The sequence below is a fragment of the Ornithodoros turicata genome, chromosome 9 (genome assembly GCF_037126465.1).
Source record: "Ornithodoros turicata isolate Travis chromosome 9, ASM3712646v1, whole genome shotgun sequence".
Taxonomy (NCBI): domain Eukaryota; kingdom Metazoa; phylum Arthropoda; class Arachnida; order Ixodida; family Argasidae; genus Ornithodoros; species Ornithodoros turicata.
The window spans coordinates 40,586,550-40,601,934 of record NC_088209.1 but is presented as its reverse complement, the minus strand read 5'-3'; the positions used below and the strand labels follow the sequence as shown (position 1 = coordinate 40,601,934).

At 45.6% G+C, this 15,385-nt stretch overlaps 1 protein-coding gene across 1 annotated transcript; it reads right to left on the bottom strand.

Moving 5' to 3' along the window:
- Positions 1 to 885: 885 nt before the first annotated feature.
- Positions 886 to 7,882, bottom strand: LOC135368959 (protein Wnt-8b-like). Its single transcript, XM_064602528.1, has 6 exons — positions 7,850 to 7,882; positions 4,914 to 5,052; positions 4,166 to 4,291; positions 3,388 to 3,527; positions 2,054 to 2,343; positions 886 to 1,139 (listed from the first exon to the last, which is right to left on the bottom strand). The coding sequence occupies exons 1-6, from the start codon at positions 7,865 to 7,867 to the stop codon at positions 953 to 955; spliced, it is 900 nt and encodes a 299-aa protein (XP_064458598.1). The 5' UTR covers positions 7,868 to 7,882; the 3' UTR covers positions 886 to 952.
- Positions 7,883 to 15,385: the final 7,503 nt, after the last annotated feature.

Below are 15,385 nucleotides of genomic sequence, written 5' to 3'. Positions count from 1 at the left end.
AAAACTATAATGGCTATAGACGTGCTGTCTTCCCTTCGATCGTCTCTGGGTCGGTGGACGTTTTTGGCCATACGTTGCTCGACCGTCAAATGACTAATTACCTAAAAATCGCTAATTAATTTTTTTAATTATAAAAGTTATGAAGTTGTCCCAATGAGATCATCCAGGTCCTTTCGGTGTCCTGATATCGTAGCCGTTTTCAGAGCAAAAGTCCATTCGGTAGATCGTCCTCAAAAAATTCGTGGAGGAACACCTTTTTTTTTCTTTATTTTGTTAATTCGGACGATCTACCGAACGTATTTTTGTTCTGAAAACGGCTACGATATCAGGTCACCGAAAGGAACGTCTCATTGGGACAACTTCGTAGTTTTTATAATTAAAAAGTTAATTAACGATTTTTAGGTAATTAGTCGTTGGACGTTATCGTTATCGTAACGTAGTCGTTGGACGTTGGAGGTAATCAGTCGGTGAGTAACATATGGCCAAGGACGTCCGCCAGCCCAGAGATGACAAACATGAAAACAGCTTGTCTATATCCCTTAGTTTTCTTGTTTTTTTTTTTCATGAAAAATTTGTATCGAAAAAAACAAACAAAAAAAGACAGCCCGTATATTGAAGAACGGAATGGAGAGATGACCATTGAACTGGAGAAAACACAACATTCGCCACGGATATTGACTTGATTCGTCCTCACGACACGGCCAACAACACGTTGAAGGACTTTGATATTGCACAGTATAGTCACCTTCCACGCAGCTTTCATCCTCGTCACTCATTTTGAAACGCTATAGAAAGCTTTATGCCAAAACACTCTGATTCTGCGTGCAAGGCAATAGCAGCGCATCCACCCGGAGCACTAGGAGCAGTTCATGGAACAACCACATGGTGGCGACGCTGTTTGATCTCTCGACGAGTCGGAGAACACACAGTTTTTATACACGGTTGGATAGCGTCACGCGCAGAATGTCCTTTGCACTTCCTGCGTGCAAGTCTTGCATTCCACTCTGCAGCACCACACAAACTGGCAGTGGCACGCCACCTGGCGGCGTTCAATCTCATGCCTAACGGTGAGTCCACAGTCGTGACACAGATGACGACAGCTGTGTCGCTCGGCAAGGGTGACGTTCTCGCCTCTGCGCCTACACGCAAGGGAAAACGTTTAACAGGTTGAAATGTGCTTTCGGGTCTTTTCACCGCCCTTAAGACGGACTCAGTTCTTAAGAAAGCCTATAGGAAATATTTGTTCGCAGGGTTCCCGTAAATCTCGCCAAATTTCTACAAGAAACAAGTACAGGCGTGTTGTCCTCGAGTTGATCTAGGAAATGACACGCTTTTGAAGGCTTGACGCGATCCACTGATTTTTGGCGAATTAAAGTTTCTTAAATTTTCAGCAGATGGGAGTCTATAGGGATGCAAGAAAACCGCTTTTCTCGGCCCGTCCGCCCGTCATATTTGGGCCAAAATGATGTCATTCCCTGGAGTAGCAGTCTGGGAATTGATTGCAATGCACAAGTTCGACAAGCTTGCTGCAGTTTTCCAGTTCCCTGCGAATGAAAATAATGGCTTTGTCGTTTCCCAGCATGTTCTGCACGCTGACGCCGATTATATTACTTCCTTAGAGCGCGCGAGAAAGGCAAAGCGAAGAAAAAACAATTTTGGGAGGGTGCAGCCAACCCTCTCCAAAAGCGAACTTTAACTAGAGCCCGCCTTGCGTTTTCGAGAACTCCAATTTCAAAATGTGCACGAATGCACAGTTTCGGTCAACCTTAATAATAACACTGGAAAAGTTATGGTGTTGTCCCCGAGCGCGATTACAGCAACCTTTGGGGGACACGAGGAAATATTAATTGAACAAAATTATTCTGTTAGTTTAACGCAAGGATTTTGTTCACTTAACATTCCCCCAGTGCCCCAAGGATGGCTGTTATCGCGCTGGGAAATGACACCGATTTTTTTTTCAGTGCTATGATTAAGGTGGATCGGAGCTGTACCATAAGTAGAGGAACAGGGAAAACACTCATAAATACTAGTAGATACTTCTTATTAAACTCACCCGGAGCATTCCCTTCCTCTGGTACCGTTGATGCCAGCGGTGAGGTTGATGCGGCAATAATCCGGCGAGCGCACCACGTAAAGCAGCGCGTTCTTGCGGGCAGATCGGACCGCCTGTGTCGTCGCGCGGGTGTCTGGGTTGTACTCCACGTGGGCGGCCTCATCGTAAGCCGTCTTGAGTCTTCTTGCGATGACTGACATGTTGGACAGCTGCATGGTGCACGTAACAGTCGCACAGCTCCCCGAAGTGCCGTGACACTTGCATTGGCTTTGCATGGCTTTTTTGACAGCCTACAGGGGAATATGCGGTCGTCTAAGCGCGCTATTCAAGTATAATGTTCAATACTAAATCAATACATCGCTTACAAATACACATATGGTACTTATTATTGCACGTAATGTGTGTGCTGTAATGGAGTTCTTTCACTGACTGTCAACGCTCTAGAGGGCGCTAGCTTCAACGGAGGGAGACCACCGTCATGATATAGGTACAGATACGGCGAAGTTTAGTTTCGGTTTCAATTCGCTGCCCTATGTATAGCCCGCCATACCCTATGCCATTCAGAAGTCAGAATTGTGAACGTTTACATGCACATGGTTATCACGAACACCTGTATAAATAACGCTGCGGATGTCATGGAGGCGAGTGAGTTTAGTTTTGGTTTCCATTCGACGCCCGCTACTATTCAGAAGTCGAAGCTACAGTGACACTGTATAAATAACACAGTGTACAGGGACTCCAAATGAATGTGATGAAGGTGGGGGTCCTACATTGTGGCAGCAACTTGGCTAACAACTATATAGCGCTCGTTTGTGAGCGACGTCATGTGAATAAAACCTACACGTTCAGTAAACTCTTATTCCTCGCTGGGCTGTTCACACAAATAACCAGCGATGATGTTCGCAAATGACACTAAGAATAGGTCATTATCCGCGTATTCACATGAGCGACATTCCCCCAGAATCGGAAGATGCGAAAAGCGTCATAGCTTTCTGCTATCACGTGAGCGCGAATGCTCAACGTCGTGTCTTCACGTACACCGCTAACCGTGGGGAACATCCCGCTACCCAGCCACAAGATATTCCGTAGCAGACGACAGGAAAACGCGCTGACGGTGTCGTCTGCTAAGTGTCGTCTGCTAAATGCGCAGTACGCCACTCCCGATGTTTCGCCCCGTGTGAATGCTGAACATAAAACACGACGACGGAACTCCGGCTACGCGAGCAGTGGTTTCGCTTTTCTTCCACTAGAATATTCCGTGAGAATGTCGCTCGTGTGAATACACGGTATGCAGTGTACTGGAAAGGCACTTATATACGAACAAATAGACTTACTAGCCTTCCTGCGCGGTTGTTGTGCAGATTTACGAGCCCTTGCACGTCTCTCGCCGCCTCACGGGCATCCAGGAACTCCCGCGCCATTCGTGCGCCGAAGCGAACGTTGTCGTTGCATCCACCCCATGTCCAGTTGTGGGCTGCGGTAACACAACTTATTTTTCAAGCAGCTATCCGAAGCAACGGGCACAGACAAACATATTTCGACAATTTCCACAATAGTACAAAGCACTATTGGCATTTACAAGACGCCTTTTTTTTCTTTTTCCTCTCTGTTGTACAGTTAAAATCAACAATGACAACAACTTTGTTTGAATGATGATGCGTGGGCAAGTTTCGTCCCTCAAACAAACTCGTATTATGTATTCGTTTCATTGTGTCTCTTGCATTGGTGCACTATTGACGGCGTCACGTCCAAGTCACGTCTTTCAGTTTTCACGCACTGCTCACAATGGAAACACATGCAGACCAGGAATTATACGGCATCGCTTCAGGGATCAAAGATATGACCGTCTTTACATCAATTACATAGCGATTTTTAGTACAGTGAAAGAAATCTACGAAAGCGACACGATAAATGGAGTTATCACTAGATCCACGCTAAGCAATGTCATGTCACCCGCTTCGAAGAAACAGGGCGATTGCCTTATCGCGTTTTCGGAACCCTCTTATCACGAACACCTTCCGGTCTACGAAAACTCGCTATTTTGAGCAAAGATGCGCAGACAGTCTAGGGACAAGTTCTTAGTCTTAGTTCTGAGTGCGTGTGTTGCGTTACCTAGTGCAGTCTTGCGCGCCACCTCGCAGCTGCAGGAGTCGAAATGGCCGAGGCTGCAGTTTTTGGCCAGCGTGTACGTAATGCCTGCACTGACTATGGCGTGCACGAAAGCCATCTCACGGGTCACTGGAACGGAAAGTAATATATTCCCTTCAGGTTACTGAACACATTACTGGAAGCACATCGACTCCCACGAAAAGGTACGTGTACATTATAATAACTATAGAGCCTGACTTTTTAGGGTTATACCCGATTATGCCCGATATTTACCTCCCGATTCAAGTCCGGAAAGATAGGGGCTAACCCTCTGTTTCCCCGAAAACTGCTGGACCAGGGGAATCCGAAGTCATCACAACTGACACACAACTTTGAAAACTGTGTTGTAACTGCGTATATATGCTAATACAAACTGTCAAAACAGTTTGTATTAGCAGCTACCTCTGCCTGCTACCTCTTAGATGCATAGACTAAATATTGATGCGCTGTATCTGCTGGTGTGTGATGTGCATTATGCCGAGTAATCCAAAGATTTACGCCTGATCCAACCCGATTCAACCAGAATTAGGTTGTACCAGGTTCAGTTCAACCCGATTACACCCGAATTAGCGAAGAAAAATATAACACGCTATTTACCTCCCGATTTTCCTGGGAAATATAACCCGAAAAAGTCAGGCCCTAATTATAACGTCTATATGAGAAAAAAAAAAAAGAAAAACCGAGATGGCTTACCGAAAAAAACAGAACTTACCGGGTGGACTGGTCCGCCTAGAAAAAATGGCGAAGGCGTTCGAAGGACAATTCCACCTCTCCCACTTGAACTGTTCTTGACATTCGTCCAAGGCTCGCTGGACACCAATGGCTATACTTTCGGCCATTGGTAGTCCCACCTAGAAAAGAATTGTTCTTCTTATTTTCGAACAATGGTTTGCCAACCAAACATGCTGTTAATTGACTGGTAATCTGTGGTCGGAAATTTGATATGGAACCCCTCGTCCAGTAATGCTGCGAATGTTTGAGCTGGCTTTCGTGTCCCTTTAGAAAGCAGGCGTGCAAACGCCGTGCGTAGCAGTATGTGCAGCACGAGGATAATAAGGAGAGAGAGAGAAAAACACGTGTCTTGTGCATATTCTTGTAAACGTACTTGTGAGAATTTGCGTTAATTGACACAGAAACACCTACCACTTGTAACTGTCAACGAGTCCGGCAATATGATGTCATTCTAAATTACATTTACTTATGAGCTTTTTCTGATGCCGTAAAGTTCTGTTTCTAAACTCTACATACACAACCGAAAAGTAAAAAAAAAAAAGTACACACACACAGAACAGGACTTTACTGCGTAGGACGCTCTGCGCAAACCATTGCCGCCGAATGACAACACTTATCGCTTCTGATATTAGGAGAGAGCCGTTCTTCCGCTCCTTTGCGGCTGTTAACAGATATCCGTACTCACGCGTCAAAAAATATACGTATGAAATAAAGTAAAACGAGCAAGCGGACGACAAGCTCCTGAAAGACGACGGGTTCAGACCTCGATGAAGCTCTCCTTTTTAGTGTGTCGTGCGCAGGACGGCCGTGTTCCTCGACCACCTCGGCTGAGATTCCAGCGTCCTACTGATCGGACAAGCGTGTAATGACCCTTAGCGAAAGTGGAAACTCTGTGACATGCAATTCGCCGAAAAGGACGAAAAGTTCTCTGAAAACGACCGGTCCCTCGCAGAAAAAAAAAAATAAATAAAGAAAGAAAAGTTCACTCGCGCGAAAAGCGTGCGTTCTAACATCGGAAGTCTCTTCGAAGTAAGCGCTGTGTCGAGGAAAAGGGGGAATTGAAAAAAGCCACCCATTATCTCGGTTTCACGCACAGATTAACGCACCGCAAAGGCGTCCCTGCTGCTCGGATTAAGCGCCTTAATCCCTCTTTAGACCTCCCCGTCTTTAAACGGTATTTACCGGTCACTATAGAACGCACTCCCGCGCTATACAGAAGGACAAGTGGTGGAACTATAATGCCTTGAGTGTTCTAAGCCGTTACAAGATGTTTGCCAATTTGTGCTGATACCTGGTTTTGCGTCTCTTTTTATGCGATGTACTCGGAGCGCGAAAGCTTGTCAAGCGTTTGCCTACTGTTTGTATGCCACATTGCGTGTCTGAAGTGTTTCTGCTCAACTATGTGGGTGGGCTTTCGATGACTTTCATTTTTTTTTTTTTTTTTTGTAATGACATTCTGGTCTGGCTCAGAATTGGATTGGCGAACAAGAAGACAATGCAAAATTTTACGTGGGTCCTCGGGGAATACAACATGTACATCTTGCAACAAACGTTTATGGAACACGGCACTGGCGTATTTCTTCGTCGGAGCGGCTCCCTGCTAGCTATCAGGAAGAGATAGATTAAAAAGCGGGTAAACTATCCGTCTCCTCAGTATGCACGCGACCTACTAGATTATAATGACCATGTTATAATCGGTAGCCCCTATGAGGAGCCCGGTTCAGGTTCAGGTTCAGGTTCGCCTAATCCCTTTTACAACAGGGCAGACATCCATAAAAAGAGTCACAGGTACGCACGATCCCCGCACGATCCCCTAGGGGCGCTACTCATCGGTCCGCGAGATCTCCATCATGATTGGACAACAGAAATTTGAATTTTTTACGCGCAGAAGCGGACGTACGACTACCGCAGCAGACGACAGCAACAACTCTTATGAAAACGCGTAGAATGATGATGATAATCAACTTTAGGAAGTAGTATCTCACGTGGAACAACAACGCTTGTACAAAAATACTGAGCTAAGCTAAAGTACAAAGTTTGATCTTGATGCCTTGTTAACGCCGCGAAGCAACCGTGGCTATGAGCTGCGTACAGACGGGGACAGATGGAGAGAAGGCAGCGGGAAGGAGTGGGGGACAGGGGTGTTAGTAAGTGTCCTGGGCCGACTTCAGGGGGAACAGTGTCAACATTCGTCTGGTATAAGTCTTCGGAGAACCCAGGGTGCAAAGTATTGTAGAAATTAGGGAAGCAGTAGCCGGGCCGATGACTAGCGCCACCGCTAGCCTAAAAAATGCGGCGCTGGGAATAAGGGGTGCCTATGCACCCCTTGTTTGCACCCCTTGTTATGGTCGCTATAATCTAGTAGGTCGTGGTCTGTTCCCGCGTGTGATGCTAGCCTGTCGATCTAACGGAGAAACGCGACACCTCCGGTGTTGCGTTAACTTATGTCCCAAGCTGTGCCCACATTACTATAGCGATGAAACTCCCAAATCATCATAAGATAAGGTTGTTGAATTGTTGTTACAACATGAAAGACTTCCATACCACAAAGCAAAATGAATTTACATTCTGGTTAATGCGGAAAAATCTCGGTATCCGATAACTAAATTAAAATGCTGCTTAATAAATTTGAACACCACGCGAGGGCGTCGTACAATTGAAATAGCTTTCAGTAACAAACGACATAAGTCCTAATAATGTTCTTATCTTCTGATAGAAGTACACCACGAAATCCTCTGTAGGAAATTGGATGACAGGGACCTTTTGAAAGCCGGAAATTGCCCGTAAAGTCAACAGCATAGTTGACCTAACATTTCCATGCATTACGCGTTACCAACACGCCGCCATCCGGGTGTGCTTGGAAGGCTAATGAAATTTACCATAAACGGCTCAGTTAGGAAATTGAAAGGGCCTTACCTTAGTGCCAGCCATCATGAGGTTTGTAATCGACCTGCGATACAACAAAAGAAAAAAAAAAATGAATACGTCGTCGTGACCTGTTTTGTCCGTAAAGGTTCAAGGGTCTAGCCTTTTTCGTTGTTAGCGAACAAGTCAGTGAAACATTCTGGGGTAAACAAATTAACTGAATTGAGTCTACTGGTATATAGGAGTATATATGGCACCAATTCTTGCCTGCCATCAAATCGCCTCATTTAATAGAACACATCTACGGTCGGACTTCTTTATTTTTTTTCGCTTGAATATTGTTGGCAAATTCTGGTAAACAAACATTGTTTTGGTTAAATATTTTTAAGTACTATTTGACAAAACACTGGATGCACTGTCCGCCCTTGAGGTGATATCATTTCAAAGGTACATCTGATGTCAGGTCAGTGCCACTCAGTGGTTCATCAAGAATGCTAAGCACGGAGAGAGTTGAACAAAAATTGGGGTAGGGAGGTGTTCATTATTATTCAGTTACGTCATAACAGTTCAACTTATCATTACCGATTCGCATTACAGCTGAAGTGGCAAGGATCTCCTTTGTAGGGGATGCACAGGTAAGAAAGTTAAGGGGGTGTTGGGGGTTTCTCTAACATTTGGGGGCTGTTGGGGGGTGTAATGTGAGTCATTGCGGGGGGGGGGGGGCTGCTGGGCATGGTATTGTAAGCAGAGTTCGAGGTAACTCCGTTACTGTACCTAAATTCCTTTTGCTGGTAACTTGGAACTTAACTAGGTATACCGTGGTAACTTTCAGAGGAACTCGTTTCTTTTTGAGGTAACTTTGCCAAAGTAACTTAAGCTAAGTTCCAAGTTACTTTTAATTCGCTTTTCACTCACGTCCACATATTTTCTTGCTTTCTCTCCGGTTCTCTCAAGGCATTTTATGCCGTAAAACGTGATAATCAATGAATGACAGCATTGTATTAAGGAAGTAAGAACCGCTGCCATTGAAATGAAGCTGAACCATTGTGCGCCCACAGGGAGTAAGACACAAAGCGTTCGAATTGTTGGAGATAAACGTAAACGATCTAAGCGTGTTGCACTCCTGCGCAGGCAACTCCAGGTCTAACTCATCTGCTCGCGCGCGCTGCACCTGCAAGTATAGTGCTATCTTGTGTCCCAAGTAACGTAAAAGTAACTTGTTCTCCGTTAACTGCGACTAACATTTCAAAGTAACTCCGTAACTGCGAATTACATTTCAGGCCGAAGAACTTCGCTATTAACTTAGTGACATTTCTCACACGGTAACTTAACTCGTTAAGAGTTCTTTTTGACGGGCAACTTCTCTATCTATGATTCTAAGTGTGCTATGGTTGCAAACTTTGCAGGTCATTTCGGGGAAAAAGTGCGGTTTCCTCTCTGACTACAAGTATATATAACTTTGTGGTGGGGGAATCATTATGCAGAACGGGATTTTGCGCGACAATGTCTCAACCTATAAGAATACGAAAACCTTCACTGCTTTGATGCACCGCAGATGATGATTTTCCCGAAAAAGTTTCCCTATAAAACAGCAACAAGCACGACTTACCAGGCAGTTGTGCCGAGGACGAAATAAGCCAGAGCAGGAATCAACACTGTCGGATGTCGCATGGTTAAGAGCCTTCAATCCACGAAGCAACCCCCCGCACAGTTCAAAGTCTCGAGGCAAACTGTGTCCGTTCTAAAACGCTGGAAATTAAAAACTGCTTCCCTATTTGGGAGAGAAAGGATTTACGAGAAGTGGGAGAGGAGAGGCTAAAAAGGGTAGCGGAAACGGTCCTCCGGTGAGATCATGAAGGACACGCCGAAACGTCGCGGAGACGCAAAACAGCGAAAGGGTGTCGGAGGGAGACTCAGGTGGGAGGTCTTTGCAGAGAATGCGGCCAATGAGATGGGGAAATAGGGAAAAGCTGCGTCTGCGTATTTGTATGGACACATGAGAATGGGCCCAGTCGCCATTTCTTTTAAAGTTTGTATGACACGGTGGTAACGTGAAAATAAAAGTTCGATGCATCTTTGACCATTTTGCAAAGTTCGATTAAATGGGGTAGCTTTATGGGACAATCCTTGGCGGTAATCTTTTGGCAAAGCTCTTCTTGAAGTACTGTCAAATATTTATTGAAAGCCTCTTAATGTTCTGTAAAATTGCTTTTTTTGCTTTCTCTTTGTGTGTGTGTGTGTGTGTGTGCGTGTTGTCATTGTGGCAGTTACACAATGGACCCTTTTCACACTGTTGTCGTACACAAGCAGCTCTCCCGTGTACCACGAACACTCCGGTGATCACATGGTGTGACGTCACTGTTACGTGATAAAGCCACGGACGTATCACAAGAGGGGTTGGCGCCATAAAGTCATGGCATTAGCATACAGGGTTTTTTTTTTTTTGTTACAGAATTTATATATATATAAAAAAAGCCGTGAGAGGAGCATAGATGTCGTTGTTGCAGTTGAGTTCTGCGGTCGGGCTGACATCCTCTCGAAGAAAGTATGCAACAACTTAATGAACTCTATAATTGGGGAATTTCGGGCAAAAGCGGGAGGATCAGAATAAGAGACAATCCTAATTGAAAGCCATTCCACGTTTAAAAAATCCTGAAACACGCACGTGCGTGAAGATATCCATCCCCGAATGTGGATATGCAAATTAACCGAAACCGAAACCGTGGCGACCTGGAACGCAGGGGGTACATGCCTCATTTCACGTCAGAGGGCCACGTGATTTTGAGCTATGGAGATGATTGGAGTAGGTGCCGACCTGCGGGCCAGATAAACACCGCTTTCCCGCCCAGATAAGCCTCCGTCCTCCGTGAAGGTGTATATAAGCTTCTCAGGTGCGCTTTTTCAGTTTCTGCTCATTTGCATAGCAAAATTCGGGGATGTATGTCAAAGGACGGAGACAAAGAGCCCTGCTGGGGGGGTACCCCGAAATAAAGTGACCGAAATTTCAGCTGCAAAGTAAACTACTGGAAATAAACGTTATTTGACTGTAAAATGCACAGTCGCGCGTGGGGAACTACCAAGAGCGAACTTCCTGGACGTCAAAATGCAAACTCTAAGCTTGACCTAACCTAATAATAAACTGACCACCGTGCTGTTCCGTCGTGTCCGCCCTGCTAAGCATAACGGCCACCAAATTTGGCTTTCGTTCACTAAAACGACTTGAACAGACACCGAAAACCCGTGAATTTGAGTGGTTAAATAGCGATGTCATGTTTTCAAAACACGGCATGTACCCATCTTACGAAGCAATGGAGCATTCTCCTTGATTTTCCTTGTTTCGAGAACGGGAATTTCCGGATCGGGGATTTCGCAACCGGGAATATCGAGGTCCACCCATCCATCCCATAATCCTGTCTGAAATCTACAGGTGTTGCAAGAGAGTTGCTTCCCACTAAATAGACACGTATACGGCGTGCTATACCCAGTATACGTGTTTATCAGTCGAAACAAACAATATTGTAACGCCTAGAGACATCCAAGGCTGGATAAACCGCAATCTGTCCATTCCAGACAAGTACGTCGCAAGCTGTATTTTAGGTCATGAGTTCGAGTCCTGCAGTTGGCTAACCTTTTCAGTGACTTCCATCTTTCACTGTACTTTAGGTATTTGTCTTTTTGGCGTCCCAACAGCAGACCTCCATTCGGCGCCATAGTCCCGTGGGCCTGAAAAGTCAAGCCAGCCGTGTGATCGCATAGCCCGAGGTTGAAGACGACCTCCCAGCCCGTCCTCCGCGTCAAGGTCTCGGCTCGTTCCGACGTACCTGAGCAGCTAATGTGTGGGAGCTGCACAATGGGCATGGACGCTGCCGCTTCTTTCGTCTCGCCGCTTTAACATTTGACGTTGTTTATTCCTGAATGAAGCCAGCTCTCTCGCCTTCCTTGCAGCAGTCAGTCGGTCACACGTGGGAAAACTTTGCCATATGCTGTCTGGCGCCAGATTTGGCTGCTCTTACAATCATCTTAAGCAGTATGCTAAGTGCTACGCGGCGCCGCTTGTCTGTGGAACGGCGATGTCAGCTTGAATGCTATAATAAGCCGTTTAGTTACGTTACAGATGGGGAGTAACTCATTACATCTCGGTAGTGAATAATTCTAGCGCGTTGCCTCTTTTTTGGGGGGAGTAATGAGTAGTGTGACGTAATTTCGATTAATGACGTCACTCATTACTTGGGTTGAAGGCTCGCGCGTTGTCTAGTGGCACCTCCAACCTGGTTGTGAGTAAGAGAGAAACTGATGTTCTGAGGCTGGAACAACATAGAAGGGACAGATACAAACAAAGCCTCAAAAAAGCCTGGTTCTGAGTGACTACCCACCTTTGTGACTGTCGAGCTCACAAAGTCGAAGGACATAGCCCAAGTAGAGCCACAGGAGGAGTGTGATTGGATGAGGATGCGAGGTTTCCGGATGATTTCTCACCGGACATTTGCTGATCCCCCCCAACCCCGCAAAAAGTTCATGGCGGGCTAATGCTCACCACTGGTACCATCTGACTGTCTATCGTCAAAATCAAAGTGAATATGACCGGATTCGGTGGGAGTGTAAGTTCCACGGAAGCAGGAACTGCAAGGTCGCATCCCATTTCGGCTGTTCCTGTTTTCCCTAACGTGATCTTTAGGATGAAGAGGATCATGGGGATGTCTGCCATTAGGCGAAATGGAATTATATACCAACAAGTGGGCTTTACTATCACTGATTGATGTCAATAAGTAATGGCTTATATCCCCTGTGTGCAGTTTGCACACCTTACAAAGTTCTACTCAAGCGTCGCGAGGGAGGGTGTTCAGAAGGACAGAGCGATGCGGTTCTGCATCAGAGCTGAGCCCGCTATGCTTGTGGCTCGACAGCATATGAACTCTTCTTCAAACGACACATCAGGACTTATTGTCCTTTTCGCCGAGCCCTGTGAATGACACTGCAAACAGTATAACACTTTTCGTTATTTTCCGGCTCGACACTCTAAATCAAAGCGTTAAAATGTCACTTGTCTTCCCAGCCGTGTCAATTTTTTTTTCTCAGACTCGTGGAAGAAAAACACTGAAATAGTCTGGAAGTTGTGGCAACCCCCTTCTAGATACTTCAACTCGCGGGTCCAGGAAGAAATGTCCCCGGAAGAAATGTCCCCGGAAGAAATGTCCCCGGAAGAAATGTCCCCGGAAGAAATGCCCCCGGAAGAAATGCCCCCGGGAAAAATGTCCCCTGAGGAAAATTCACATTTGGTACGCGTGGACTGCTTGACTTCGGACGTTGACTTTTTACTAAGACGGTGTGAATATTTGGATTTTGGAGCACCGAAGCTAGTAATCGTGTATCCTGTTCCATTTCCGAATCAAATATGGAATTCATTGTTCGGATTCCAAATTGAATTGATGTTCTTTTCCGGGGGACATTTCTTCCGGGAACATTTTTTTCCGGGAACGTTTCTTCCGGGGTCCTTTTTTTTCCAGGAACATTTTTTCGGGTTCCCTCAACTCGCAACTTGGATTCTTCCGTTCGATTCCATTGGAAAGCTGAATGACTAAGCTGAGGCCATCGATGTTACCGAGCTGTGACCAAGATGAAGCTACACTCTTAAAAATGAGTTTCACCGCATAGCACGCTCCTAGCCAGCCATCATCTCGAATGATATTGTTATCTGCCCTGATTTGTTGAAAACGGGAGGCGTACGCCTTTTTTGTGACACTTATGCTGGTCATAATTGTCACAAAAAAGGCGTACGCCCCCCGTTTTCAGCGAATCAGGTCAGATAACGAAATCATTCGAAATAATGGTTGGCTAGGAGCGTGCTATGCGGTGAAGTTCATTTTTAAGAGTGTATGTTCATCTTCAGTTGTATTTGCTCGTAGACATTAACCAGCGAGCAAGGAGTGTCGTTCTTTACAACGCGTCGAGAAGGCAATGATCTTGAAGTTCCGTGATGGTACCACGAAGGAACTGTGGCAATGAGCGGCACATAGACGTGGGCAGATGGAGAGAGGACCGCAGGAAGGGGGCTAGTGTGCGTCCTGGGCCGACTTCAGAGGGACTGTGCTGACCAGCAGTTTAACTGAACGTTCTCGTGTAACTATATGCTCGTTATACCCTTTAAAAACGTGTTCATCTTCTTCTGGCCTCGTGCGTCGGGAGTGACAAGTTTGAATATAAAATAGAGCATCTAGTTGCTCAACGCGGCGAATGCGTTTTCGTGTTTCTAGGTGAGGTAGGCACGATAGGAATGCAGAGAAAAATAGGCATTTTGCTGAAAATGCGATCTTCAGTGTGCAACGAAAAAGGAGAACCTCCTTCCTTTCTTCACCTGACACGTATATGTATGCGCCTCAGTATAGGCGAAATGCGACTTCCTGGTACTTCCTTACGTGAACTGGGACCCCGTGCGGTTCCGGGGGAGGGAACATGGCGACGGATTGAGAGATATAATCTGATAAGAAGCATTAGGCGAAATGGGAATATAGGAGCCCTGGGAAGGAACGGTCCCGGCGTATCCGCCCCTAGCTGCAAGGCGGCCCGTGGCTTTGATTGGCTAAAACGACTTCGACAGATATCGAAAACTCGTGAAGCAGAGGAGTTAATTAGTGATATCGAATTTTTAAACGTGGTATATTATCTTACGAAACCATGGAGCATTTTCTTTGTTTTGACACCGTGAATTTCGAGATCGGAAACCTCGAGACCGGGAATATTCAGTCCTTCCCGTAACGGGCATACCCGCGAAAGTGAAGTTCGACGTGGCAATTCTTGTGAGAAATGCTTTAGCGTGCCCTTAAAAAAAAAGAAAGAAAAAATTTTCATTCGTGAAAATGAATGTTCACTTCACGTGAAAAATCACAATAAACATGACAAATATGACATGTGATAATGAAAGAAAGACAATAAATGTTTTCCTTTACTAACATTTCTATTTGTTTGAGCCATCTGACTGACAACGAATGTCACAGTATAAGCGCGCAAATGACTCAGTAGTAACAATTACAAGGGGGCTGGTTGTGAACGAAATATCTGAAACTTTTGTGCTGATCTATACAAGGCAGAAAGTTACTTGAACCCCTGTGCAATTTGTTTCAGTGTTTACACTCGATACAAAAGGTGCCAGATCAAGGCGAAAGACAACAACACCACAGGGTTTACCTCAAAATAAAGTGATCGAAATCCCCGTTGCAAAATAAACTTCTGCAAATAAATGTCGTCAGACTATAAAATGCACCATCACGTGCGGAAAACTGCCAACAGCGAACTTAGACTAACCTGGACAAATCAATGCAAACACGGAAAATTGGACTAACCTAATAATAAACTAACCAACCCTCCTCCCAACACTCTTAAAAGTGAGCTTCACAACATAGCAACTCGTCATCCCGAATGACAACGTTCTCGCCCCTGATTTGCTGAAACAGGAGGCGGAGCCTATTCTGTGCCGTGCATAATGTCACAAAATAGGCTCCGCCTCCCGTTTTCAACATATCAGGGGCGAGAACGTTGTCATTCGGGATGACGGGTTGGCTAGGAGCGTGCTATGCGGTGAAGCTCTGTGTG